The sequence below is a fragment of the Fusarium poae genome, chromosome 1, assembly GCF_019609905.1.
Source record: "Fusarium poae strain DAOMC 252244 chromosome 1, whole genome shotgun sequence".
NCBI classification, from domain to species: Eukaryota; Fungi; Ascomycota; class Sordariomycetes; order Hypocreales; family Nectriaceae; genus Fusarium; species Fusarium poae.
The window spans coordinates 6,300,349-6,327,012 of NC_058399.1; the positions used below are offsets into that span (position 1 = coordinate 6,300,349).

The 26,664-nt window shown below is 48.9% G+C and overlaps 9 protein-coding genes across 9 annotated transcripts; 4 read left to right on the top strand and 5 right to left on the bottom strand.

Annotated features, from left to right (window-relative positions):
* Positions 1-56: 56 nt before the first annotated feature.
* On the top strand, positions 57-2,797 carry MCM3 (MCM DNA helicase complex subunit; the record flags this gene model as incomplete). The annotated part of the gene is made up of 3 exons (XM_044846620.1): positions 57-129; positions 195-2,697; positions 2,761-2,797. The coding sequence occupies 3 exons, from the start codon at positions 57-59 to the stop codon at positions 2,795-2,797; spliced, it is 2,613 nt and encodes an 870-aa protein (XP_044712536.1).
* Positions 2,798-3,045: 248 nt separating this feature from the next.
* On the bottom strand, positions 3,046-4,598 carry FPOAC1_002034 (uncharacterized protein; the record flags this gene model as incomplete). Its single annotated transcript, XM_044846621.1, has 2 exons — positions 3,046-4,181; positions 4,250-4,598. The coding sequence occupies 2 exons, from the start codon at positions 4,596-4,598 to the stop codon at positions 3,046-3,048; spliced, it is 1,485 nt and encodes a 494-aa protein (XP_044712537.1).
* A 2,099-nt stretch (positions 4,599-6,697) lies between these two features.
* On the top strand, positions 6,698-8,519 carry FPOAC1_002035 (uncharacterized protein; the record flags this gene model as incomplete). The annotated part of the gene is made up of 5 exons (XM_044846622.1): positions 6,698-6,744; positions 6,806-7,073; positions 7,152-7,474; positions 7,524-8,025; positions 8,076-8,519. 5 exons carry the CDS (start codon positions 6,698-6,700, stop codon positions 8,517-8,519), a joined length of 1,584 nt encoding a protein of 527 aa, XP_044712538.1.
* A 270-nt stretch (positions 8,520-8,789) lies between these two features.
* On the bottom strand, positions 8,790-11,108 carry FPOAC1_002036 (uncharacterized protein; the record flags this gene model as incomplete). The annotated part of the gene is made up of 4 exons (XM_044846623.1): positions 8,790-8,916; positions 8,968-10,630; positions 10,696-10,753; positions 11,043-11,108. 4 exons carry the CDS (start codon positions 11,106-11,108, stop codon positions 8,790-8,792), a joined length of 1,914 nt encoding a protein of 637 aa, XP_044712539.1.
* Positions 11,109-12,618: 1,510 nt separating this feature from the next.
* FPOAC1_002037 (uncharacterized protein) lies at positions 12,619-14,784 on the bottom strand (the record flags this gene model as incomplete). The annotated part of the gene is made up of 4 exons (XM_044846624.1): positions 12,619-14,037; positions 14,085-14,503; positions 14,552-14,620; positions 14,673-14,784. 4 exons carry the CDS (start codon positions 14,782-14,784, stop codon positions 12,619-12,621), a joined length of 2,019 nt encoding a protein of 672 aa, XP_044712540.1.
* An 833-nt stretch (positions 14,785-15,617) lies between these two features.
* ETF1 (Electron transfer flavoprotein alpha-subunit) lies at positions 15,618-16,719 on the top strand (the record flags this gene model as incomplete). The annotated part of the gene is made up of 2 exons (XM_044846625.1): positions 15,618-15,914; positions 15,973-16,719. 2 exons carry the CDS (start codon positions 15,618-15,620, stop codon positions 16,717-16,719), a joined length of 1,044 nt encoding a protein of 347 aa, XP_044712541.1.
* A 75-nt stretch (positions 16,720-16,794) lies between these two features.
* Positions 16,795-18,480, bottom strand: FPOAC1_002039 (uncharacterized protein; the record flags this gene model as incomplete). Its single annotated transcript, XM_044846626.1, has 3 exons — positions 16,795-17,616; positions 17,672-18,130; positions 18,193-18,480. 3 exons carry the CDS (start codon positions 18,478-18,480, stop codon positions 16,795-16,797), a joined length of 1,569 nt encoding a protein of 522 aa, XP_044712542.1.
* Positions 18,481-19,024: 544 nt separating this feature from the next.
* On the top strand, positions 19,025-20,915 carry FPOAC1_002040 (uncharacterized protein; the record flags this gene model as incomplete). The annotated part of the gene is made up of 3 exons (XM_044846627.1): positions 19,025-19,188; positions 19,247-19,442; positions 19,500-20,915. 3 exons carry the CDS (start codon positions 19,025-19,027, stop codon positions 20,913-20,915), a joined length of 1,776 nt encoding a protein of 591 aa, XP_044712543.1.
* A 370-nt stretch (positions 20,916-21,285) lies between these two features.
* Positions 21,286-24,245, bottom strand: FPOAC1_002041 (uncharacterized protein; the record flags this gene model as incomplete). Its single annotated transcript, XM_044846628.1, has 4 exons — positions 21,286-21,291; positions 21,347-23,991; positions 24,066-24,162; positions 24,213-24,245. The coding sequence occupies 4 exons, from the start codon at positions 24,243-24,245 to the stop codon at positions 21,286-21,288; spliced, it is 2,781 nt and encodes a 926-aa protein (XP_044712544.1).
* Between the last annotated feature and the right edge of the window lie 2,419 nt (positions 24,246-26,664).

A 26,664-nucleotide genomic window follows, 5' to 3' on the forward strand; every position in this document is an offset into this window, starting at 1 on the left:
TACCATCTTTGTCTAACCCGCTTGTTGGTAAAGACATCGCAAAACAGATCGCCATCATGGATTCTTTTATGCTTCAGGACGAAGGCGTGCGTGATCGCATTCGCCAAGCGGAAGAGTTTCTCGATCCTAGTATGTACACCGCCCATTCGTTCCTCTACCAAATATTGTTGTCGTTATTAACACTTGATACAAAGATGACCCCCAAGTCCGGAGTTATCGATCAGACATCATTCTCATGCTCCAAAAGAACCAGCGCCGCCTGACAGTCAATCTCGATCATGTACGCAATCATAACCAAGACCTCGCACAAGGTCTGCTACAGCAACCCTTCGACTTCACCCTGGCATTTGATCAAGCCTTGAAGAATATCGTCCAGACCATCCCGCAAGCACGACCAGACCAGACTGCAAAGGACACCATCTACTACTGTGCATGGGCAGGCAGCTTTGGCTTGAATTCTTGTAATCCGCGTACCCTGTCGTCCCATCTTCTCAACTACATGGTATCCATCGAGGGAATCGTAACACGTTGCTCCCTGATCCGACCCAAGGTTGTGAAGAGTGTGCACTACAACGAAACGAAAGACATGTTCCATTTCCGCGAATATCAAGATCAGACAATGACAAACGGAGTCACCACCTCGAGTGTGTATCCTCGCGAGGACGACGACGGCAACCCCCTTGTTACAGAGTACGGCTTTTGTACGTACCGCGATCATCAGACAATCTCCATCCAGGAAATGCCGGAGCGCGCCCCTGCAGGCCAGCTTCCTCGTGGAGTGGACGCTATTCTTGATGACGATCTTGTGGACAGCGTGAAACCTGGTGATCGAGTTCAACTAGTAGGCATTTACCGGACCCTTGGTAACCGAAACACAAATCACAACAGTGCTTTGTTCAAGACAATGATTCTAACCAACAACGTTGTTTTGTTGTCATCAAAGTCTGGTGGCGGTGTTGCGACTGCTACTATCACAGATACCGACATTCGCAACATCAACAAGGTTTCCAAGAAAAAGAATCTGCTCGAGTTGCTGTCACAGTCTCTTGCCCCTAGTATTTATGGCCATGACTATGTCAAGAAAGCCATCCTACTCATGCTTCTAGGAGGTATCGAGAAAAACCTCGAGAACGGAACACATTTGCGTGGAGATATCAACATCTTAATGGTTGGTGATCCGTCTACCGCCAAATCTCAGCTATTGCGTTTCGTTTTAAACACAGCACCACTGGCCATTGCAACAACGGGTCGTGGTTCTTCAGGTGTTGGTCTGACTGCGGCTGTGACTTCAGACAAAGAGACGGGTGAACGCCGTCTTGAAGCTGGTGCAATGGTTATGGCCGATCGTGGTGTTGTTTGTATCGATGAATTCGACAAAATGTCCGACGTGGACAGAGTTGCGATTCACGAAGTCATGGAACAGCAGACTGTCACCATCGCAAAGGCAGGAATCCACACATCCCTAAACGCTCGCTGCAGTGTAGTCGCTGCTGCAAATCCCGTTTTTGGTCAATATGACCCTCACAAGGACCCTCACAAAAATATCGCGCTCCCAGACTCTCTGCTCTCACGTTTTGATTTACTTTTCGTTGTCACAGATGATATTGAGGACACTCGCGATCGACACGTCTCGGAGCATGTACTTCGTATGCATCGATACCGTCAGCCAGGAACCGAAGAAGGTGCCCCTGTACGAGAGCAAGGAACACAGTCTTTGGGTGTACCAACTTCCAACCAGAATGAAACTCAAGGGCCAACCGAGGTGTACCAGAAATTCGATGCAATGCTTCATTCCGGTGTCACTATCACATCCGGTCGAGGTGCGAACAAGAAACCCGAAATTCTGAGCATCCCTTTCATGAAGAAGTACATACAATACGCCAAGACAAGAATCAAGCCTGTACTCACCCAGGAGGCCGCTGACCGCATCAATGACATCTATGTTGGTCTACGAAACGACGAGATGGAGGGTAACCAGCGAAGGACAAGTCCCTTGACGGTGCGTACTCTTGAGACCATCATTCGTCTTGCTACAGCGCATGCCAAGTCCCGTTTGTCGAGCAGAGTTGAGGAGCGCGATGCTATCGCTGCAGAGGGAATTCTGAGATTCGCTTTATTCAAAGAAGTCGTGGAAGAATCACGGAAGAAACGGAGAAAGACTCAAACGGTCGATTTTGCATCGTCTAGCGATGAGAGCTCCAGCGATGATGAGGATGGGGATGAAGCCAATGGCACACAGGCGAGCAAGTCCGCTTCCAGGACGACTCGCAACAGCAATCGCCTTCAAACGAGAGGAACCAGTGACAGTAATGAACCCGAAGCGCCTGAAAACGAATCACAGGCCACACCACGTCGTTCAGGCAGGAGGGCGCAAGAGTCATCACAGACCTCGTTTGCCTCATCGATGCCTTCTTCGCAACTTCCATCAGAGAGCCAACTCGAGTCTCAAGAAGGTGACGATCTTGCCGACGAAACTGCGGCGCTCGCTATTGATGACACTCCTATCTCCACTCAACGTCTGACAACCTTCCGAACGACCCTTGGCCAACTTCTCAACACCGATCTCTTCGAAGACGACACAGCTGATGTAGATGCAGTCATCGAAGCCGTCAACAGCAAGGTTGGAAGACGCAATGTATTCGACAAGGTCGAGGCCACAAAGGCACTTCAGAAGATGAATGAAGCGAACCAAATCATGTAAGTTTTCTTTCCTCCTCCAACATCCATTGTTGAGTATGCGCTGACTAACATTGACTCCAGGCTCACGAATGATGATCAACATGTTATCAAGATCTAGCGATAGCGACCAGAGAGATACCAAGAGCTCAGTAGGCGATAGAGATTGGGGATGTTTAGTTTGATACCTATGTAATAGTAGACCTCTTATGAGCCTGTCCGATCGAAAGAGAGTTTATGTTGTTAGCAATACAGCTTGGGCGACTTGCATGACTGATGATGAATGATGGAAGGAAGCTTTGTATAGCAACGATCTATATGCTTGTTATTCTAGTACGGCATTACCTATTGTAAGAAGACAAAATTTGTTCATAGACGTCCACGAAACTCCCGCAGACGAGCCTCCACGTTGTGCCCGTTCCAAGTTTCGCAGTCCTCTGCATCTCTACCAAGCGTCGGAACGCCGACCTGTTCGATCGCGAAGCTTGCTGCGACAGCTCCCCAGGCTACAGCTTCTTCGATGCCTTCGCCTCGTGCCAACGCAACCCCAAGGCCGCCTAAGAATGTGTTTCCACCTCCGGTAGGGTCAACAACCTTTGAAGGCTCGGTGTGAAATGCAGGGACCCATTTCTCAATACCTGGATCGACTTCGATCTCCTCGCGTGCGACAAAGCCGTCGGCGTCCTGGAGTAAACCAGCAAACAGAGCCTCCATATCCGTATCGTGTTGTAGACCGCCTCTAATGTAGTCCTTCTTTCGTCGTTTGGTGGTCTTTTGATCACGCCCTCGTTTCCTTCCTCCGTTCTTCGCGATATAACACCCCTTTTCACCAGCGCGAACGACAAGAGTAAAGGACTGTAAGGGCATGCTGGCAAGGAGCTGCTCGCAGGCTCGCTCCACGGCGACTGTTGAAATCTCACCTGTCTCTGGGTCGAGCCCGCTATCGCCCATAAAGCCAGCTAGTTCGGCATGGTTTGGGCTGCAAATGTCCACAAGGGGCAGACAGTTGGTGCAGTTGAGCAGCTCGTCGGGGGTACACAAATCAGGTACCGGTTCCCATATAAAGATGGGCTTGGTGTACGACTCGGCAGGCATAACCTTCTTACGAAGTGATGCGATCTCTGCAACAAGATCTCTGCATCGTTTCGGAGAACATATCAGGTGGAACGAGCGTGATTGCAACAAGGTTGGGGTAAGATCCTCAGCAGTCAGACGCTTCTTGGGGGTCAAGTACTTGAAGGCGCGCTTCTCGGCAGTACCTTCGTAGCCGTTCCAGCCTCGCGTAGTCAATCGCAGGCCATCATGGCGAAACAGGGCTGAAGTGGACCAACTGTCGATGAGTGTAGAGAGAGAAGGGGGAAAGTCGGAGCCCTGATCGACAATCCAGCCAACAGAAGTAGATTTGGGTGGAGGAGAGAAAAGGCGAGCTCCTAGAGCCGAGTAGGTACCAGCGCCGCCAAGTATGTCTTTGACAGGCTCAGTAGGAGGAATGAAGTCGATGTCGTCTTAGGATCAAGTTAGCTTTATACTGCCTCAAATGCGACAGCAACTAAAAGGCGATGAATATACTAACCGATAATAAACATGCCCATTGTGACGAAATCGATAGGGACATTTTGTTGGGTTTCTTCCCCGTCGGCAGTATTTTCATCTACAACAGGGGCTGCCTGTTCTTGAGCATCACCTTGTTTTGATTCTTCTGGCTCTTCTGGCTCTTCTGGCTCTTCTGGCTCTTCTGGCTCTTCCGGCTCTTCTGGCTCTTCTGGCTCTGGCTCTTGCTCAGCATCAGCACTAGCGTCAGCGTCATTGCCTCGAATAGGGTCTTCGGTTTTATCCGAAACTATGTTGTCCTCATTCGGTAGATCAGATTCCTCATTTTCGGCGTGCAGCTCAGGCGCTGGTCGTTCGGCGAGATCGGCCATGATATCCTCAACGACTATCTCGTACGGCGAGATGTACAAAATAATAGAGGTCCAGATGCTGAGTGACTGCAAATAAGAATTGAAACTCAAAAGATGATTCTGCACACTATACAGCCGTCTGATTATCTGTTGTTACACAGGGGATTGGGAAATCTTTAATGGTCGGTGGAGATGTTGAAAAACAAGGGGTCCAAATGCTTAAACTTGGCATAAAAGTAGAGGCAAAATAAGAGTCTTGCGGCAGCTCAGGTCATAGTTTAATGGGTATGATGGGCGCCAGCTGGGTTTCAAATTGTGTAAAGTATATAAAGTAGTATTGCAAAAAGACAGCAAGATGAAAGCAAAAGAGGTTAAAAAGGGTGCACCCAATGCATGCATGAATGAATGAAAGACTGTAATTGTAGGCGGTGTCTGCGTTGGTGTTGAGTTGTGTTTTGGGATAGGCTAAATAAGGTACCTCCTACCTAACTTTACCTAGTCAGGCACCTAACTAACTGTCCTCCTTCTAACGACTCATCTTTCTCTAATCAACTGCCTGGGTTACCTATTAATATCCATTTTAACGGGTGCCATTAATAACCGCTGTACCCAGTAAAGTGGTCTGTTATCAAGAAGATTGAATGGAAATATAGGTGCCTCGCCTTATCTCATTATTGCCTGCCCTATCGCTTAAAACCTTCTCGAAAACCGACCGAATGCTTCGATTGATAAACGACCACGTGGCTTTGATCCAATACATATACATGCAGTTCTCTCCTATTTAGAAATCCCTAACAAAACACGCTATTCAATCTTTTCTATAAAAAAATACTACTTATAAAATAACTATTCCTTTTCACTATTTATATGTCATTTGTATAATGCTTCAATCGCTTGTGCTTGGCTGACGAGCTTTATAGCCTTTGCAAGGTAAACACAGACACGCTCTACGTTCAGTTTACATTCATGAATAAGCCGATATTGTTACGTGCTTCGTGGGCCTCAGAAGCTTGACGTACCAGCCTCCGGCGATGTCGGATAGTGACGTGCAGCGATATTTGTCTGGCCTCAGCTAGATGATAGATAAATCTCTAACTTGCTAGACTAGTATCAAAGCTAATGCTGGTATTCATAAACGGTTCCCACTCAAAGTCTACGGCCTGAAGCGCGAGACATCAAAATTGTCCACATTCAACGTTGCCATGCTCCAGGTAACGGAATAACATGTAGACTTTTTTGACGGGAAAGCGTGAGTGCGCGCCTGTTAAAGTTGATTTCTGATGACGGATCTATATATCCCAAATATTGTAGCCGGTTAACGTATCCTACCTACATGCCGCTTTAGTTCTGCTGCCCGGTTCCGGCGTAATCTACAGTAGGTATTGGAATGCCTCAAGACGCCATTGAGGACCCGAACAAGCCATAGATATAATGGTTTGCCAAAGAAACCTTCCCTGTGACAATCGCAAATTTGACATCATAGCAGCCTGTGTCTCTATTGTTGTGTAGTAGACAGGTTAGCAAGGCAGGGGCTAATACAGCTGTCTCTTTTGTCTTAGTACTAATTGTATGTAACATTGCCCACCTGAGCAGTTACAGTTGGCCCAAGGTACTTTGCAAGTACCCCCCACCCACACATATGACACGCCAGGGATAAGGTACTCTCTCAGTATCTCTCAGCTTCCCCTGTCTTAGTACCTCTGTCAGGTCCTCTTTATTTGGATCTTGAACCTCCTCAACCGAGCTCCAATCACTTTACCCATCTTCATTCCCGGGCGGTTCTTTGATTTTTTAACCTTATCTTGGTATTAGGTTAATAACTGAAGCTCACCAAGTACTAAGGTACAAGCCTTGCTCTTCTCTACCTCGATCGCTTTAATTAACAACCAAACGAAGGCAACCGTTCATCACCCCATTTTGCGCAACTGCCTACTAAGGTACCGAACCATTATCCGTTGCCTAAACGCGTCGTTGCCCATCGACCAACTCTCTTTTATATAAAGTCTAGGATCATCGCCAATTTTGCGCGCACCTTCAACGAGATAATTCGACCCCAACTCCTCCCGGCTACAGCACATATACCTACCTGTCCTCGGTCAAAGCAATTCGCAATCGGCACCATGGCGGTTAATAGTCAGATGCACAACTTAACCACCCTGATCAAGCGGTAAGCTCACTGCGCCCAATCTTTCGATCTCGCAAGCTGCGCAGGCACTGATTCGACTTAGACTTGAGGCTGCAACTTCTCGTCTGGAAGACATCGCTTCCGCAACCGACCCGCCCGCCGACGCCAATGTTCTTAACCAGGCGATACCCTCTCCTCTCAACCCCTCCTCGGCCGCTCCCCCTCCGGCTTCCACTCCTAAAGCCGCGAAGCCCGAGCCTGAAGCTGAGCCGCTTCCTGAATCCATTGAGGAATTCGATGCTTTCCTGAACACCTCCGTTGAGAATTATGTTAAGCTCAGCCAACAGATCGGCGGGCTTGTCGCTGAACAGGTATATACCAACACTCCATGCTCAGGCTTGTTGCAATGATCATGCCCTGACCAATGCTAATTTTCTCTGCTATACTAGGCTTCCCTTGTCAAAACTGGTTTCCAGGAACAGCGCAAGTTCCTTTTGATATCCACCAAGGCAAAGAAGCCTGATCTATCTGGTTCCGGAATGCCTGTCTTCCAGAGTCTTATTAAGCCAATCAACGAGGCGCTTATGGCTGTCAATGAGATCAAGGATAACAACCGCGCCAGTCCCATGATCACACAGCTAAGCACCGTTTCTGAGGGTATCATGGTTCTCGCCTGGGTTACTGTTGACACTCGTCCCTTTAAGCACGTGGACGAATGCCTAGGTGCGGCTCAGTTCTTCGGCAACAGGGTCCTCAAGGAGTACAAAGAGAAGTAAGTCATGTCAACTGGAAAAAGCAAACGTATTTAACCAGGTCTTCAGGGATCCCAAGCAGATCGAGTGGGTTCAGAGCTTCTACCAGGTGTTCCGTGATCTCGCCGATTATGTCAAGCAATATTTCTCAACAGGTATCCCATGGAATCCTCAGGGACAACCTGCCCAGGAAGTCCTAAAGTCGCTGTCTAGCGACTCTGCGCCTTCTCCTGCTCCTGCTCCTCCAGCTGGAGGAGCTCCCCCACCACCTCCACCCCCTGGGCCGCCTCCTGTTTTGGATATCAAGACTCAGGAAGCCCCTGCGGCTGCACCATCTGGCGGTTTGGGCGCCGTTTTCTCGGAACTCAACAAGGGCGACGCTGTTACCAAAGGCTTGCGCAAGGTGGACAAGTCTGAAATGACTCACAAGAACCCATCCCTTCGAAGCGGCTCCACGGTTTCTACTGGCCAGAGGGGTAAGAGCCCTGCTCCTGGCAAGAAGCCCAAGCCCGAGAGCATGCGTATCAAGAAGCCTGCGAAGAAGGAGCTTGAGGGTAACAAGTGGATTATTGTATGTGGTGTCTCTCATACACGAAATCGACTGCAGCTAACTCGATCTAGGAAAACTTTGAGAAGGAAGCCGAGCCTATTGAAATTGAAGCCTCCTTGACGCACTCGATTCTTATTAGCCGTTGTAACAACACCACTATCATCGTCAGGGGCAAGGCCAACCAAGTCACGGTTGAGAACTCAACTCGACTCTCGCTGATCGTCGACACTCTTGTGTCGACCGTCGACGTTGTCAAGGCTCAAAACTTCGCTCTTCAGGTTATGGGTACCATCCCTACTGTTATGCTTGACCAGATCGACAGCGCACAAATCTACTTTAGCAAGGAAAGCATAGGAACCAAGGTCTTTACAAGCAAGTCAGCGGGTATTAACCTCAACGTTATCTCTGGCGAGGACGATGACTACAAGGAGGTGCCTCTGCCCTCGCAAATCTGCTCTTACTACGACGAGTCCAAGGGAGACTTGGTTAACGAAATTGTGGCTCACGCCGGCTAATGTAGAAGGCACTTTGGATCAGACCATGTAGGATTGGGATATTACCACAACCTTTCTGCCCAGGCTCTGGAGATGTACTTAGACATACAATGGCAACCACAGTAAATAGTGACTATTTGGATTTGATAACATTTTATTCATTTTTTTGGTTCTCATTTGTCAATGCATGTCTAATCTATGTTTGAATTACCAAAACAAAATTTCGCTGAATATCCAATATCCCTTATATGCATTCCATGTCTCTATCCTCTTATCAAAGGGCAGACACAATTACAGCTTGGCCTTGGGAGGCTCAAGAGTAGGTGTGAGCAACTCGCGCATTTCGTTGGCAGCTTCGTTCAAGTAGTAACTCATGCGGTCGCTGCCGAGACCCTTGGATACGATATTGAAGTTAAGACTGTAATAATTGTTAGCAAAGTTGGTTTACGTTTTGGATTGCTGTCTTTACCTGTTCTCGTTGATCATGTATGCGATGCCAAAACCGTCATCGATGACCTGGCTCCAGCCGTAACCGTTAAAGAACTCGGAGCTAAGTTGGGAAGTAGACAAGTGCCACGAGCTAGAATATCCGAAGGCTGGGTCCTTGTAAATAGCGGGGACTTCTTGGCCAGCTTCAAGGAGCTTCTTGAGACCAAAGAGATGTCGGTCAACACCCTTGCCGTCGGACGCAGCAGTGATGTACTCGATATGGGCGTTGATGGCCTTGCGGAAAAGCTCCACACGCGTCTTGTCGTCGACGGAGGCATCAGACATGGCCTGGACCCAAGCGACAGAATCATCAGAAACAGTGCGACATGTCTCGGTGCGGCCAAGCTGGAAACGACGCGTAGCAGCAGACTCGTAAGTAGGACGGCTCTTGCCGTACATCTTGAAGTACGCGAGCTGGATAATCATCTGAACGTAAGCGTCAGGTGAGCACTTGAACTTCTTGATGAGACTCTTTCCATAGCCTTGGTAGGCCTGTACGGCAAGCTGATGCTTGCTAATGATATCGTTGAAGTCCTTTGTAGCACGGTCGATTTCGCTCTGGACTTCCTGAGTGATCTCAAACTTGACGAGCTTTGGGTCGGGTAGGTTTGAGCGGATGTTGGGGTCGGAGAAGTCGAGCTTGTTTCCAAAGATAAGATCGTTAACGTAGTCGTTGAGGCGATGAGTGGGAGTGCCGTCCATCATAGAGTGCTCGCCCATAAATCCAGCAGTGCCGTTGTCGGTGATGATGAACTGCAGAGGCTTGTCGTACCAGCGGTTGGCACCGTCGCCGTGCCAGTACTGATGAGCACGCTCCTCAAGAGTGACAGGCGATGCGTCGTCAAGGCAAACCACGAAGGAGGCTGACTCGATAGCCTCGAGAGCGTCCTTGTTTTTCGGGCTGGCCTTGAGCAGGATATCGCGAGCATCAGTCCAGATGTCTCTGTTCTCCGAGGTGAGAGCACCAACAGCAGGAACACGCTGGGCGACCTCGTAGACGTGCTTGAACTGTTGTTCAAGCTCAGAAGTGTTGAGCTGCTTTCCATCGATCTCGTGCTGAATCTTGAAGAACTGGTTCTTGCGAATAGCGATAATGTGCTTGTTCTCCTCGGGAGAGAACTTAACAGGATGGTCGGCAGGTTTGGCTGCGACTCGAGAGACATTGAACATCCACTGGTAGCTATCCATGCAAACGGGCAGCTTCTTCATGTATTCTGGCTCGAGAGTACCACTGTCAACCTGTTTCTTGAATTCAAGGACTGATGTTGTGATGGCAGCAGCGCGCTTGGCTGGGTCTCGTCTTCGGCGGTCGTCTCGGTGGGAATAGAAGTAGCTGACATAAGGAACTACCGGGTCACGGTAGGAGAGGTAGGCGGCATCATTCCACCACTCATAGATCCAGTTCTTGGTGTTCGGGTCCTCACGCTTAGCCACGAGCTTTTCTTGCAGCTTCGAGCCTACGCCGCCAGGGCGCACAAACTCATCGACGGCTTTCTTGCTGGCCTCATACTCGGTGGGAGACAAGAGAGGGTGAAGAGTCTTTAAATAACGCTTGGCTGTCTCCTCGAGTGTCGGCACGGGCAATCGTGGAAGAGAGTCTTGCCATCGCAGCATTGGTCCCTTTGAATGGTTCTCAACATAACCTGTTCCGTGATCGCGTCAGTATATCAAATCGGCTGCAATATAATCGCATTGGAACTTCTCTTACCTGAAGAGGATGAGGAGCTGTTGGCTCGCTTAGAAGGAGACATGCTGAGAGTCTGCGCCTAAATTCGATATGTTAGAAATTTGATCGACCAGAAGATTCTTGGATGAGTAAGATAGATAAATGTAGAGTCGCAATCGACTAGGAAACGATATGGAGAAGTCGATCACAAGCGAACAATGGACCCCAGTCCCTGTCGCCGGCGAACTTGGTCATGACTCGTCTGTCCCCCATGACAAGACATCCAGCCGAATGCTCCTGGATTCAGCCAAGGAAGAACCTTGGACATGTGAAGCCGACTGTGACAAGGACAAAGGCGCATTGCGAAGCAAAAGACGGTGTTAACTTACGGCGCGTATCTTGGTAAAGTGACGGAAGCTGTTCCTTAAGGCGGGCGAGCGTGCTGAAGCCAACATGACCGACGCGAACAAGATACAACCAAAAGAAGAAGAAAGAGATTCAAAGGCGGCAGCCGGAAGGGTTGGGGTAGATATGTAGTATGAAGATATGACGATACCGTCGGCTTTCTATATGAGAATAGTAAGAGGGCCGGTTTCGCGCTTATTACTCTGGCCTCGGTTGAAGAGGCGGCAATCTTTAGTTATAAAATGGAGACGATCTTAACCAGTTAGTCTTGTGCCTGGGAGTTGAAGCACGATACCAATCAAGGGTCTGGAAGAGTGTTAGGCTATCAATCGGGGATTTGCTTGTGACGAGCGTGGAGACGTCATGTCATGAGTCCCCCTCTCAAAAGCCTTGGGCCGAGGTACGAACACCTCAAGGGCCGACGGGACGGATGACAAGGGGGGGACCCTGTGATAGGCTTGGTATCCAATCAGCTATTGCAGATAATCTCCAAGCCCACTATCACCGAGGCAATCGTCAAATTAAGTCTTGTATACCTAGGTTTGGGGAAGACACTAGGAAATACACATAATATCTACGACACCAGAGATATATTAGTTAAGTTTTATGCTATTACATAAAACTACACTTATATTCGACTTTATTTATACTACTGCAGTATTGACAAATCCCGTTGGTGATGGGCTCAAGTGCTTAACGCCAAATAGCCTCCCACTACCCCAGTTTATAATACAGCTTGGTCGCGGGGAAGTGGAGAGCTTCACTTCACCTCTACCTATTCTGTATAATACTTGAGTCTCACAAGTCTGTTATGTTGTGCTACCCACCTGAATATGGCTCATAGGCGTATTTGTATTCTACAGAGTATTTCATATGGGTGAATGGTAGAAAAATACCCGAGCCCATCGCCATTTGTTTTTATAACCGTTGGCCCGAGACGGTTATCCGAACTCTGACATCCTTGCAACGTGTGTTGTTGGAGCATTTTGTTAAAGCCTGCGCAAATGGTAGCAACGCTGTCTCGGCGTGGCCAATAATTTGTCTTTTGGGTGGCATATATAACAACTTTCTCTAACAAGCTTGCCATCACATCTGCTAGACAAGATCAAGAATGATGATACGTCAAGGAAGTGGTGTGAACTAATGTAAACATTCCAATTCGCCAATATCACAAACCATTGACTAAATAAGATACAGTCAAGCAACAAGAAAAAAAACCCAAGGCATCTATACCATGTAATAGTACACCCTTCCACAACTGATTACATCGAATAGCATGTCTGTCGATGGCCTATTAACCACCTGAATGACCTTCTTAGCAGCGCCGGCCACATGGGTGATTGCAACGGTTGCCGTTGCTTCACTTATCCATATCATTTATGTTCACCCCTGCTCTAGTGAGAGGCGCAAACCATTGAAGAAGTGTAAATCGTCGGGTAGTACCATTCGAAAGACGTCTATTCTTCGCACCCACCAGGCGCCGTGACTTAAAACCCAAATATTCTCCATGCCTCATTATCCTCAAGACAATCTTATTTTGTCGACCCTGAGTTTAGACGTTTATGCTTCGTAGCTCTTGATTTGACCATCGCTGCTAGGTGGGGGAACTGCTGATGCACCAGGAGCAGCCTGGAAGCTTAATCGGTCGCCGTCATTCATGGCCTCCTGAGCAAGTCGAATACCTTGTTCGCCTCCAACAACTGCCGCAGCCTTAAGGCCCTCCTGTACTTCCCTGACTCTTCGTCGGAATGTCAATCGATCCAAGAATAGTTGCTGTCTGGCTCGTTCAAGCTCTCGTCGCTCTGCACGGAGAACCTCCTCCATCTCATCAAAGTACTTGAGCTTGAGCTCTAGCTTTTGCAGGGTTACGTTCGAGGCCGCAGAAACCAAGCGTGTCATTTCACGCTCCTCGTGGGATGCGAATCCCGCCGCCCGAGCGCCTATCGAAGCCAGAGGAATAGAAGCCAGCGCATTGGTCTTTGTCGTTGTGGTTGTCGTAGTGGTGGTGGTTGTGGTGGTCTCTTGTCGAAGGTCGATGTCCATTGAGTCGTTCTTGGCCTTGCTGTCGCCATTGGCCTGAGACTCATCGTCGGCCTTGTCACCGTCCAACTGCTTACGAAGCTTGCGCTTGAGCTCATCGGCAGACTTGCTAGCAGCAGCAGCTGTACTGGCAGGGTCAGCTAGACTAGCAAGGAAACCAACAACCGACATAACCGGATTATCAACTTGGCTAAAAGGAAGCTGTCCTTGCTGTGAGCCGAGCATGGACAAGCCAGTTGGTGCGTTGATGGGAGCTTCAGAATCCAGGTACTTCTCTTCAATATCGAGCTGCAGGAATTGAAGCACACACTCTTCTCGTGTGCGGGTACCAACGTGCTCAGCAATCTCACCCCAGTCATCATCGAATCGTTCGAGACCTTCGAGAAGTCGAAGAATCTCGGCATCTGTCCATGGCGCGTCGCGATCAAGAGTTGATGTGTACGTGGGGTTTTCCATTTTCACATACATGCTGCTATTGTGATTGGCAGGCAGGCGACCTTCGGTAAAGCAGTTGGGACAAAGATCGTACTTGGCCTTGGGGTTGGCATCTGTATGGTTGCTGTGATAGTATATCCGGGTGCAGTCATTACCGCACTGGTGGCAATGCACCTTGGCAATAGGGGCTTTGGTAGCATCCTCAGTACCAGGTACGCCGTTGGTGGTCGGGGTTTCGCCGTTTGTCTTGCCCTCGGTTTTGCTGATAAGAGAGGTTTTAGCATTGGCCTCGTAAATGTTTCGTCCAATTTCGAGATTCTGCTCTGCTTTGGCTGGAGTGACCGCGGCGGCCTTTTGGTCAGTATCTTGGCTCTTCTTTCCCTCCAGGACCACCGGGTCAGCTGAGGGCTGCCACGCCTGAAGACCTCGGGGAGTGTCGCAAATGATCTTGAAATGGCCAGTAAAAGGCGGTCCAACATGAGAGGGGCGCTGGTCGGCGTCGACCTATCCAATGTTAGAAAGTGTAAACGATGATAAAACGAGCAGTTTACCTGGTAGTTAATCAAGCCCCATTGCTCCAGAAATGCGTGGACACGCATGATGGCACAGACATCACCAGCCAAATTTCTTCGGCAGGCTGTGACTGTCAAGTACTCGACGGGGTTGAGACGATATGTGTTGATCATAAAGTCACGATAGTCCTTGTAGACAGCTGGCGTTTTGCTTCGGTTTCGGTTGTTGAAGAATTCGGCCATGGCCTTGCGTTCGATATCATGAATAGCGTTCATATCGAACCAGGTGCTGTAGCTCGGTAGGACAATCGCGTGGGTTTGCGTCATAAGATGTTCACGAGCAGCGGACTCGACCACCTCCTTCGTCTTGGTTTCTTGGCCATCGGTACCAACAGCTCCATCTTCCTTGGGCTTGGTCTCATCAGACGGCGCATCGTTCATTTCTTCATCGCCACGTGCTACAGACATCAGCAAAGCGAGGACAAAAGTTGAGAAGATTCAATTACCAGGTGCAGGAGTTGTGCTGTCCTGTTTGATGGTTGCATCAAGACCGAGCCCCTCGGACATTTGGATATCTATATCCCATGAGTATTTTGTTTGGATAAGTACTTCGCAATGCGCCCATACCTTCGCTATCGCCAGCGCCAGAATCGCCTTGTAGAGGAGGCTGGGCAAGGATGGGATTACTGTTGGGCGATGCGCCGTTGCCAGGCGAGCCATAGGTCGCACTGTCATCCATCTTGGTGATGACCGTGGGCGATGGTTACAAAAAGCGACAAAGTCAATCGGAAGCGCGCGACGGAGACAATGCGCGACTGTGAATAGAAAGTTATCACTATTCCAACGGATGACTGTTCGAATGTCGTCGTAGATTCAATGCCGTTAGCGTCGTGATGTTGATGGAGTCTTGCGATGAAATGGGTCGCGTCTTGGAGAAATTTTGGCGCGAACTGACTGGCTTCAGCTTCGTGACCATCTCGACGCGCAGGTCCAGGGGGAAAGGCGTAGCATCACGTGATACAATATTAGCTAATCGGATTCATCGTTCTGGTACTCAGATATCATATACAAGCCAACAAAAAATAATTGATCAAATATCCAAACAGAACCGGCGAGGAAGATCCTTTAAGCTTTAGATTTTATCCAGGATTGCTAAATACGATACTGAAGACGACAGGTGTATTGCAGTCACTTACTTGGCCTCTCAGTATAGTGAGAAGCTATCTGTTGGATCTATACAGGCCCAAACATGTAGATCTGCCAGATGGAAGATAGAGCCTAAAGATATACGATATACATAGTTAAAACCTTGAAAAATAAAAGTTGTTTACCTTGCTGAGATAGAAAACACAATTGTATGTCTGAACCGTCATGTGACGCAACTTGAGCCGGTTCGGCATTCGAATCCACATGCCGCCAGTTCCCGGTCAATGACCGATGGCGGCGTTGAATTACTCGGCCACGACCTCGGCCCGCTAACAACCGTCGCCGACTTCACCTGGGCTACATCATCCTCCTACTCCTCGAGCGGACAGTTGGTTCGTCAACCTACAAATCAATCACGATATCACTATGCTTCCGACAGCAAATCGAGTTTTGGCAAAGCAGGCCACTGGCCTCATGGCGCGCGCGCACGCCTACAGCTTGGGCGCACAACGCCAACGCCTGGCATCAACCTTGGCAATTCTCGAGCAAAAGGATGGTGTACTCAACCACAGCTCACTAAGCGCCTTTACAGCTGCGAAGAAGCTGGGTGGGACAGTACACGGCTTCATTGCAGGTACTGGTGTCAAGTCTGTCGCCCAAGAGATTGCCAAGGCTGAGGGTGTTGAAAAGATCATCGCTGTCGAAAATGCTGCATACGAAAAGGTCCGTAGTACATTCGTTGACCTCGATAACATCAACCATAAACTAACTTTCAACCTAGGGTTTGCCCGAGACTTATGCCCCTCTTTTGGTTGAGAACATCAAGAAGGGAGGCTACACGCATGTCATTGCCGGTCATACCGCCTTCGGCAAGAATGTCATGCCTCGAGTTGCTGCACTCCTCGATTCGCAGCAGATCTCCGATATTACAGCAATTGAAAGCGAGAATGTCTTTGTCCGACCGATCTATGCTGGAAACGCAATCGCCACGGTTGAGTCATCAGATTCTGTCAAGATCGTTACCATTCGAGGAACTGCCTTCGCTTCTGTTCCACTTGAGGGAGGCTCTGCCGCCGTTGAGGATGGTGTTGATTCTAAGCCAGAGTCACCTACCGAGTGGGTTTCAGAGGACCTAGCCAAGTCGGACCGGCCTGATCTCTCTACTGCCCCTCGTGTTGTGTCGGGTGGTCGTGGTCTCAAGTCCAAGGAGGACTTTGACAAGATCATGCTGCCTCTTGCCGATGCCCTCGGTGCCGCCGTTGGTGCGTCGCGCGCTGCCGTTGACAGTGGCTATGCCGATAACAGTCTGCAGGTGGGTCAAACGGGCAAGGTAATTGCTCCTGAGCTGTACATGGCTGTAGGTATTTCGGGCGCTATCCAACATCTTGCTGGTATGAAGGACAGCAAGGTCATTGCTGCCATTAACAAGGATGCCGATGCCCCCATCTTCCAGGTTGCCGATGTCGGTCTGGTTGGTGATTTGTTTGAAAAGGTACCAGAGCTCACTGAGAAAGTCAAGAGCTCATAGGTATCTATAATGTACATAGTATGAAGTACAAAATGATGTAATATACAAACAGTTAAATGTTCTACCATGTGTTTGTTAGTCGAGAACTGCTAGCATGTCCTCTGTTCTTGTGAACTTTTCCCTCTCTTTCCCGATCTTTTGCCCACGCTCTCTCTCGGCGCGGTCAATCTTTCGCCAATCATCCCACTCAATAGCTCGACATGCTGTTGGTCCAGCGTCCTGTCGCAAGCCCTCCCATCCAGTCACATCGCGATTACCCGAGGTATTGAGAAAATGGCCCCCTGAGAGCCAGTCATGGACAATTGCGTCGCCTGTGGTGAATGCATCTTGCATTGTCGATGCAATAACCCCAGTAGGACCATTCTTGACCCAGCCGGCGCAGTAGACTCCGGGGACTTTCTCGTTGTGGGCGCCTCCAGCATGCGCGTCTGAAACCATCCTTGTCACTCTACCGAGGCCATCGTTGTCAACAATTCCTCGTCGGTCATCAAATTGGATGCCAATCTCAGAAAACCCAGGCAGAGCGATCGACTTGTATCCTACGGAGCGGAATACGACATCAGACGCCAATAGTGTAGTCTCCCCTGTGGCTTTGACTGACGACTTCGGATCAAAGGGTGATTCGAGTTCCGTGATGTCAAACTCGGTGCTCGCGACTTTGGATGGGTCGTTCTGGTTTCCGAGGAAATGTTTCGGTGAAAGACAGCTATCGAGAGACCATGTTTTAGAAGCAGTGTCATGAAGGGTTGATGAACCCTTGACTAGCACTTCCATCAGTCTCTTTGAGGCACGTGGTAAGGTCTTGATATTCTCGGGGATCAATGACCGATTCAGAGGCGAGAATGCAACTTCTTTGAGGTTCATTAGTTCTCGTACCTCCTTGATGGTGAATGAAGCCTGAATAATTCTTATCAGCATTCTCTACAGATTTATTGACTTTGAGGGACCATACCTGCATTGGCCCCCTTCTCCCAACGACATGAACTCTCTTGATCCGACTCTGAGATAACGTTTCTAGTGCTTTTTCTGTAATGTCTGTCTTCCTCAGAACATCAACGTCCTCCAAGAGCATTCTTGCGACATCAAGCGCAACATTTCCCTGGCCGATGACGACAGCTTCCTCAGCTTGTGTTAAATCTATATTCAGATCAGAGCATCCAGGCAAGCCATTGTACCATCCCACAACCTCTCGTGCTGAGTGGATATTGCTGAGGGTAGATTCGCCAGGGATTCCCAGTTTCTTGTCCTCAGATGCGCCATAAGCGAAGAGAACAGCATCATAGTGTCTCATCAAGTTTTGAAGCTCTACCGTGCAGTGCTCAGAAGAATGGCCAGGAATACCAACGGAGACATTCCCGATAAAAGAGAAGTTAGGTTGCGATGCAATCTCATCAAACTTGTCCTGACAATTCTGTGTGGTGGTGTAAGTCACTACTGGGGGTTCGTATCATTTTCTACAGGGTAACCACCAACCTTGACCTCGGGGTGGTCGGGAGCAACACCATGGCGAACTAATCCGAAGGGAACTGGAAGACTCTCATACATGTCTACTTTCACTCCTGGGACTTTCCCCATCACTCGATAGGCGGTATAGAATCCGGCCGGGCCAGAGCCCACGACAGCCATCCGGAATGGCGCATCCGGAGATCTCGGGCCAAGTCGAACCGTCGACGAGGAAAAGTGTCGCCGGGGAGAGGTCAGCCGGAAAGAGTAACGAAGCGCTTCAAGGCGACCCGAGCGTCGCACTATTGAAGAAGCCATTTCCAAAGAGGATGTGACGAGATAGAGATGTAGATACCATGTAAGAGAGACAAACCAATGAATGACTGAGAAGTGACTCTTTAACTAAAAGTTAGTAAGTTAGTACTAAACAGAGACTAAAACACGAACAAGACTGGGTCCGCTGAACAGACATTGGCCTGGCCTCTGAAGCGCCAGGATGTAGTGGACTTGTTGCTCTGCCAACAACGGCCCGCCCCCAGCATTCCTTGATGTACACATTTCGTCAGAGACACTGGACCCGATAAAGGTGCCCAGGCCTGATGCAAGCGACGATATTGGGTGGTTTGTTCTCAGACACCGAGTCCGAGACCCTCCTTCTCTCGCTTCTCAGCTGTATGTAAATATCTCGGGTAACAATCGCATTCTTTTGACGACTCGTCTATCGCAGCTCATTTGCGAAACCCTGCCTGCCTTTCTTTCATTCCAACAACGAAACGAGCAATTGGATCGTCATTTTCATTCTTTTCAATCCAAATCACTCCCGCGCAAACCAGAGCGCAACGCGCTGCGACAATTCGCACCAATGCCTCCGTCGCAAGCGCCTTTTCTTTACAGCGCAGTCCAAAACGACTCGCGCTTCCCAGAACCCAAGTTTGATCCCAAAGCTGTTACGAGAGCAAGCTGGACTGCTCCGAAGCCGCGAAAGAAGCAGAATGGACCTCTTGTTTCGTTCAACACACATCCTGAGTGAGTACAGGCGCTATACCGCAGAAATTGTACACAATGCTAACCTGACCTGTCTCAGTATGCATGAGGTGCTCACCTACAGAACCAGTGAATATGCTTCTATGAGCCCACGCAGCAAGAGCTTCATCAAATGGCTTCGACATGGACAGTCCGTACTGCGTGTATTGCAACTTGTTGCAGGTCTTGGTCTACTCGCTTTGATGATACTCATCGACAAGGTGCCTACCATCGAGGGCTGGGTCATGAGAATTACTGTAAGACTTTACATATTCCATTCATAGTCGATTGGCGTAACTAATTTGTGTAAACAGCCCGGTATTGTGGTGATACACTGCATCTATGGTATCTACCATCTTTCTCGCGACGCTGCAGGACGCTCCCCGGCCTCTTCCGCATCTTATCAACTCTTTAGCGGTGTCACTGACCTCGGTGTTGTGCCTCTGTACGCTTTTGGTGCCATGTCAGTGCGTACCAAGAGTGAAGTTTGGATTACTCGACTCTCGGACCAAGCTCTGATGGACACCTTCAAGCCTGTCCTCTTCTACACTTTTGTCTCAGCAGGTGGTCTCCATCTCATCAGCTTGGCCATTGCAGGCTGGTTGGGTTTCATGTTCCGCAAGATCAGCTTGATGCCTCCTGACATGAACCCTCTTGAAAGTCATTTGACTGCGCGACCTAAGCACAAGAGAAACAAGTCATCTGTCACGACTACTAGTACCATGGACAGTGACCACCGGCTTTCGTCGCCTCGCAGCGCACGCCGAGAGTCTCTTGTTCCGCAAGAAGGCATTCATGACGGCATTGAAGCACCGCGGGTGATTCCTTTCAGCCACACTCGCAATGGATCCAGCACTACAGTCGGTACCAGAGACTCTCGAAGCAGATACCCACCCAGTCCCCAGTATCAAAGACCTCCCACGACTCCTCGCCGCGAGCGCCGCGATTCTGCCACATCAAGGGCGACGACACGCACTTCTGCTACCCGTTCGGTTTACTACGATGCATACAGCGAGATTCCTCTTGATGAGCAGTCCGCCTCTCGTCCATCAAGCAGCTACAATAAACACAGCCAGCCTCGCCCAGCAAAGTTCACCGAAACCTGGAAGCCTACTGACTCGCTCATCTCCCGAACAAACCAGCGTAACCGCGAAATCGAAGCAGCAAAGACGAGCGCGGCCAACCGCCAGAACAAGTCCTATGAAGCCTTGACTCAACGGTACTATCACGATGGTTCTGATTCTGAATACGGCGACGAGAACGACCCGCATTATGACCTGGGTGTTGATCATGAAGATCTCCGACCTCATCCTCTGCGTCTGAACCCTCCATCCGAGAAACGAGAACGTGCCTCTCCTCCTCGAGCCAAGACGCCCTACTTCCCATTCAATGATTCGTTGACCGACATCAGCGCCAACGCAAGACGCGTGAGCGCGAGCAGGGACATTGCCGACGAGAAACCAGCTTTCACCCCCCCAAACCGCCAAAGCTCTATTCAACCTGAGTCTGCCTTCTATGCCAGATCGTACGGCGAACTCACCAGTGGAAACTCCCCTGTCATGATTGGCAACGACAGCCGCAAGGTTTCGACAGGCAATGATTACAATCAACACGTCTCGCCAGCTTATGGACGTCGTAATGTCAGTGGCAAGATGGTGGAGGAAGGACGAGCGGCGGGAAACAAGTTTTCATTCCTTGATGGACGCAATCCGCTAGCGGAGAAAAGATAAGAGATTTTGAGTTTTAATGTTTAGGAATGCATTGTTGAATGTGTAATTGTTGAACGATCTGGATGGAATAGGGTATACCAATTGGGAGGAACGGCGTGATTAAGGATCATATGTAGTTTAGGTAATTTCCATGTTTTGATAATACAAAAGTCTCTAATTGTACGTAACCAGTCTATCTATTGTTATTATTTACCGTCCATATATGCCTGCCAGGAGACTGAAGAGCTCTGCCGGTTGTCGTCATTCCATCCCTTCGAGTCCCACGAGTCTAGTCGACACAAATGTCTCATTGTAGGACGGCCGTGAGGGCAATTCCAAGGCTTGTCCAACTCCGCCATGTGTCTTACTAACGTTTCCATCTGTCCGTGTGTTAAAGCTTTACCAATCATTACACTACTCCTACACGCTCTTGACGCAAACATCTTCCTCACCTTGGATGGGCGAGGAATATGCCTTGACTCTGACGATTCTTCACCAAGCAATGCTATGAGCTCCTCGAAGTCAGCGAGTGAGAAGGTTACCTCGCGGCTCATGGGGAGGGCAAGCACTTCGCAACGTGAGCCCACGGGTTCATCTCCACTCATGTCCACATGTACTTTGAACCCGTTGGCCTCGATTGCAGGGATATTCTGTAATACAATCTCTTCCTCAAGAGCTGTCAACTCGAGCCTTTTGGGGTGAACCAGCCGCTGAGATTGTACTGTTTGGATCTCTTGCAGTCTCTCAAAATTGTACTTCTCATCCGTTGCATGCTGGTCAATGATAAACAACTCATCGTTATCGGCGGCTTCGAGTTCTTCGCCCGGCCTCACACTCGCTGGACGGCTTGCAATGATAAAGCCCATATTAAATTGGCCCGCTATTCTCATTCTCAAGAAGTCTTTGCGAGCTATGGTGAGAGACAGCTTGTCTTCCGCATTAGCAGCAGCAAGATCCGTCACCTCATCCTCGTCACCCTCGACGTCTCCATCCGAGGGAAGACCGTTTGCCCAAGATTTCAACTCTGATTTTATGAGGCTCTCGCTCGTCTGTAAAGTCTGGAGAAGCTGAGCCGTGGAATCCTTCTTTCGTACACTAGACTTGGAAGCTTGAATCCTGTGGTCCATGATGGCAGTTGCGTCTGGTTTTGGGGATGGAGTACTATCCGGCGAAACATTCTGTGCTCTTGGTTCTTCCGTTGCCTGATCGTCGGGTCGTGGCATAGTTACTTCGGGAACAGTATTCTTATCTTCATCTGCACCTGTGGTAGAAATGTCACTGTCTGCTTCTTCGCTATCAGATTCCGAGGCTATCGAATCGTCAGACACATTGGCACCCGTTTCTTTGATGGAAGGCTTCTCCGTGTCTGTCTTTCTACGCCCAGCTGCAAATCTTTGCGTCAAAGTACTCCCGAAAGAGGGCTTTGGGTCGTCAACCTCCATATCGTCGTCAGTAGCAACACCTGCTTGTTCATCTTCGTCATCAGTGTTATTTGCGACCGTTTCCAATACTTCATCTCCTATGATGACAGTCGTCTCTGGTATCGTCCTGGTCCGGGGCGTTTTGCTCGGACTAGTATGTGTAGTCTCGGGTTGCTCTCGTCTCAAAGGTGTCGTTGCAGGTATCTGAGGTTCTCTCTCAGCCAAAATAGCAGGAATGGCTGGTGCAACAGAAGAATTATCTTTGATGACAGATTTTGCTTTGAGCTGTTTGTTGAAATCTCGAACAGGCAGTGATTTTTTGATATCATTTTCATCAGGTTCTGATGGTGGTGAAGGACTCCTGACAAATAGGCTCGGTTCACCTCGTATGGCAGAAGGAGTTGCATCTGCTACATTCGGTGCTTGGTAGCCTCGGCTTTCTGACCTCTTGGTCGACTTCCTCTCAATCCACCCACTGATAAGATTCTGACTACTGGCATTTATTTCCAATGACCTTGAAGCGCCAACCCTTCTTGCAGCACCAGAAGGCACCCTTGATGGTGGTGTGTCTTCACTGCTATTCTCATCATCCGATCCACGATTGGAATGTGAATTATCAGGCGCCTTTCTAGGAGTGACATGAAGGGGTTTGAAAGGTGTGTTGACGCTTGGTGTCGTCTCAGTACGACTCTTGAATGGCATAAGCTGAGATGTAGGGACCGTGTAGTCTTGGGAATCGAAGAGATCCGTGAGTGAAGTGCGCAGGTTATCAAGGAGTTGATTTTGATCATGTAACAATATACTTCTTTTATCAGGACTGACATTGACATCGTACATGTGGGTATCGAGCTGAATATCAGCTAGAATAAAAGGTGTTTGCGTGTTATTGTAAGATTTGTACACTTCGTTGAATGCTTTTGCAAACTGGGGTAAGCCACAGGGCCTGCCGTTCACGAAGAACATTTGGCGATCTGGGGTTTGGCGCCCATCTCCATGAGAAGGTCGGGAAACGTGGCCCACAACACGGACTTCTTTGGATGTAGAATCATTGTCAGATTCAACTCGTAGAGCCGGACTGACAGTAGAAGGTTGCATCTCGAGACATAAGTCGAGCGGTACCAGAACCGTCATGGTTTTTGCTCCAAAGATATTGATGATGTTTTCCCTCGTTGTAGGGTTACCCTTTGTTGAAAACATCTGCACTCTCTTTCCCTTTGAAGGTTGCTGAGATACAGAGAACTTCATGTTGGTTTGGATACAGGCATACTGGTTAAGGAGAGCGATTACTTTGTTCCATTCTCGTTTGATGTTACGTTCAAGTTCACGACGACGAACAGGTAAGTTGTGAAATAGACTCTCAACAGAGACGGTGGTGCCTTTTGAGGCTGCAACCACAGCTGTCCCGCTTAGCTTTCCAGACGGGTCGAAGCTGAGTTTGGTCCCCTTAGGAGCCTCGCCTTGCTGACAAGTCGTGATGCTAACAGTGGACAGAGCACACAAGGAAGCCAAAGCTTCGCCACGGAACCCAAACGTCTCCAATGTGGCTATATCAGAGTACGATGAAAGCTTTGAGGTGTGGTGTTTGAGAGCCACTGAAGGATAGTTGTCAGGGGCAATGCCAGATCCATTGTCGGCCACCTCGATGAGATCAAGTCCTTGATTCTTGAAGCGAACATCTGATTAAGACACGTTTAGTATAGTTCGATGGTAGTTGCCGATGGTTGATCGAGCTAGGTGTTTGTATGCCTACCTATGCTTGTTGCGCCTGAATCAACGCTGTTCTCCACCAGTTCTTTAACAACAGAGCAAAGATCAACGATAACCTGCCCGGACTGGATTTGATGAACCTGTCCAAGTCAGTTATGAGACGCGAGCCAGGTTTGACAGAGAGAGCTACCGTGCGTCCATCAATCTGCTTTATAGTAGCCATACTTGGCGATTCACTTTAGGACGACCGTGAATGAGTTGCAGCTAATGTGATTGAAATCATCAAGACCTTGATAAACACAGTGATCCCGATATTGTCTAGAAGTTGACGGGCGATGAGATACGGCTGACTACATTAGTTCATGTAGATTTGTAGCCAAATCATGAAGAGAGATCTGCAATGTGCAGTATTTACTTCATTTAGGTACTGTTCAATGTTGTAAGTAAGTTGCTATCCATGCTGCACGCTAGGAAGCTGCTGCCGTAATATATACAAGGGTTGGGAGTGGAAGCCAGAGCTATTAAGTATGCACCTACAAAGGCTGGGGTGATGCAGTTAATGCATATGCATTTAACGGCTTCAGAAGAGAACTCCCATGGCAGACAATAATACTAAGCTGCCAGTTAGGCGAGCACCTATTATTGGCGTGCATCGAAATGAATCTAGCATATAACTACTAATAACTTTCTAGAACTATATATGTTGATATTACCGAAATTGTCACAGTCACAGATAATGGGCCATAAAACTGAAATTCATACTGATTTCTCGGCAAACACACCCAGCAACTACCTATGAATGGCGTCTTTATCTCGTCATTTCCAGAGGTGGAAGGGAAAGGGTTGTCCAAGGATCGAATCAACAAATGGGATGAAAGCGAAGGCTCGACTCGACCTATGAAAACTGTTGCTTGTGCAGCGTGCGTCCTGGGCGCCAAAGCTTAGATCGTTGTTCAACCTGAGCCTTGATCACTGTAGATCAAAGTCGACAATGGATCAGAAGCCAGTACTTTTACTTCCGTGATCGATCAATGTCTCACGGAAACATCGGACGCTGTGTGGAGTTGAAGGGAGACCATTAAAGACCTAACCACTAATCTACTACCAACTGTAGCACGCACTGACTTCACGAAGAGATCAGCGTCGATTGTTGGTCACAGTTTCGATACGCAAAGCATATCAATAGTTTTAACTTTCGGTTCCAAGCTATCGTCAGGCCAAGACGGAAGACGCGCTTGAGAGGAGACGCTATTCGTGCCCTAACAGGGAACTAAGAAGGGAGAGGCGCTGACAACACAAGGCTGCTGACAACCTACGGTACTGGGCTGCACGGGAACGCGCGAGCTGTCAGTAAAGTGACGCAGATCAATAAATTGGTGGCTGCTGATATCTGCGGTATACATGGTGTTGTACGTACTAGACTAGCAATACCCGTATCATGGATAAATTTGTTCGTTGTACTTTTCTGCACGTAGTTCAGCCACTTGCTGATACTCTTTGCATCGATAGGTTAGTAGCAAGTAGCCAAGATGCTACTCGGCAGCCCAGCCCGAGAGCATGGATTGCAAACGTTGGTCCATCCAAAACGTTTTTCGTCTTTCTACAATGAAATTAGTCTATGATATGGCTGCAGGACATCCCTGTAACATTGGATGAAAAAAAGGATGCGCCATGTTGGAATCCCTGACAACTTGGTCTCCTAGTCCAGTTGTTGGGGATATCTTTTTAAAAAAAAGTCGGGATAAAATCAAGTTTGATCGCTAGATCGGCTGCCAACAAATGGAGTCAAGATCCATTTCTCCAATTCTTGGTAACTAGCCCAGTAAAACATGTGCTGTATGTGGCGCTTATCTGAAAGCCAAGCCAGCCAGCCAGCCGCCGGCCTGATGTATGTACCTCTAGGTATGGACAAGTTTAGGGCCTCGGGGGCGTAAAAGGGAAGGGAAACTTAAGAGGACAAAAAAAAGGGGAGTCACTTTTAGTACGCTAAAAGTGGCTCCGACTCGGCTGACAACCTAATGAGAGAAGCCATCGACATCCAATTTCCCACCCACATTCGTTGAATTCAAAGTCAAGCGACCGACGTGACTGGGGAGTCAATTCGACATGCTGCATACATAGATTGTTGTTGTTGCGAATATCCATCGTCTTGGTCTTGGCCCTCACTTTCGTTACTTATTGGTGCCGCTCATTCGCTGAGGAGCGCCTCCGACGTATCCCAGCTGCTGTTAAAACTACGGACAGTTACAACCCCCGGTTGCATCCGTCCCCATATTCTCTGTCGCAAACGGGTCGGTCTTTTCCTGCTACCGCCTGAGAGGCTCTTAATTACATTGCGTTGAGTTGCGTTGCGTCCTCGTCGCTGCGTTGCGCTTCGTCTTCGCAAACCCTGGCAAAATCAAATCCCTGCTGGCATTTTCGTCTTGGTGGTCCCCCGAAGCTGTCCCAGTCCAGGCTAGTAGCATCGCACGCAGACATTGTCTGTTCTTGACCTCAATTTAGCTTCAATCTCTTCCTCCGCCGTGATCTGACCTCGTTCTCCCGATTCTGTCGCTCAGTTCGAAGATCGCCTTGATTAAAACTCGAGCTTGTCACCATTCTCATCTCCCTTGGTGTAGGCTCGCGGCGAGTCTGAACGTGCC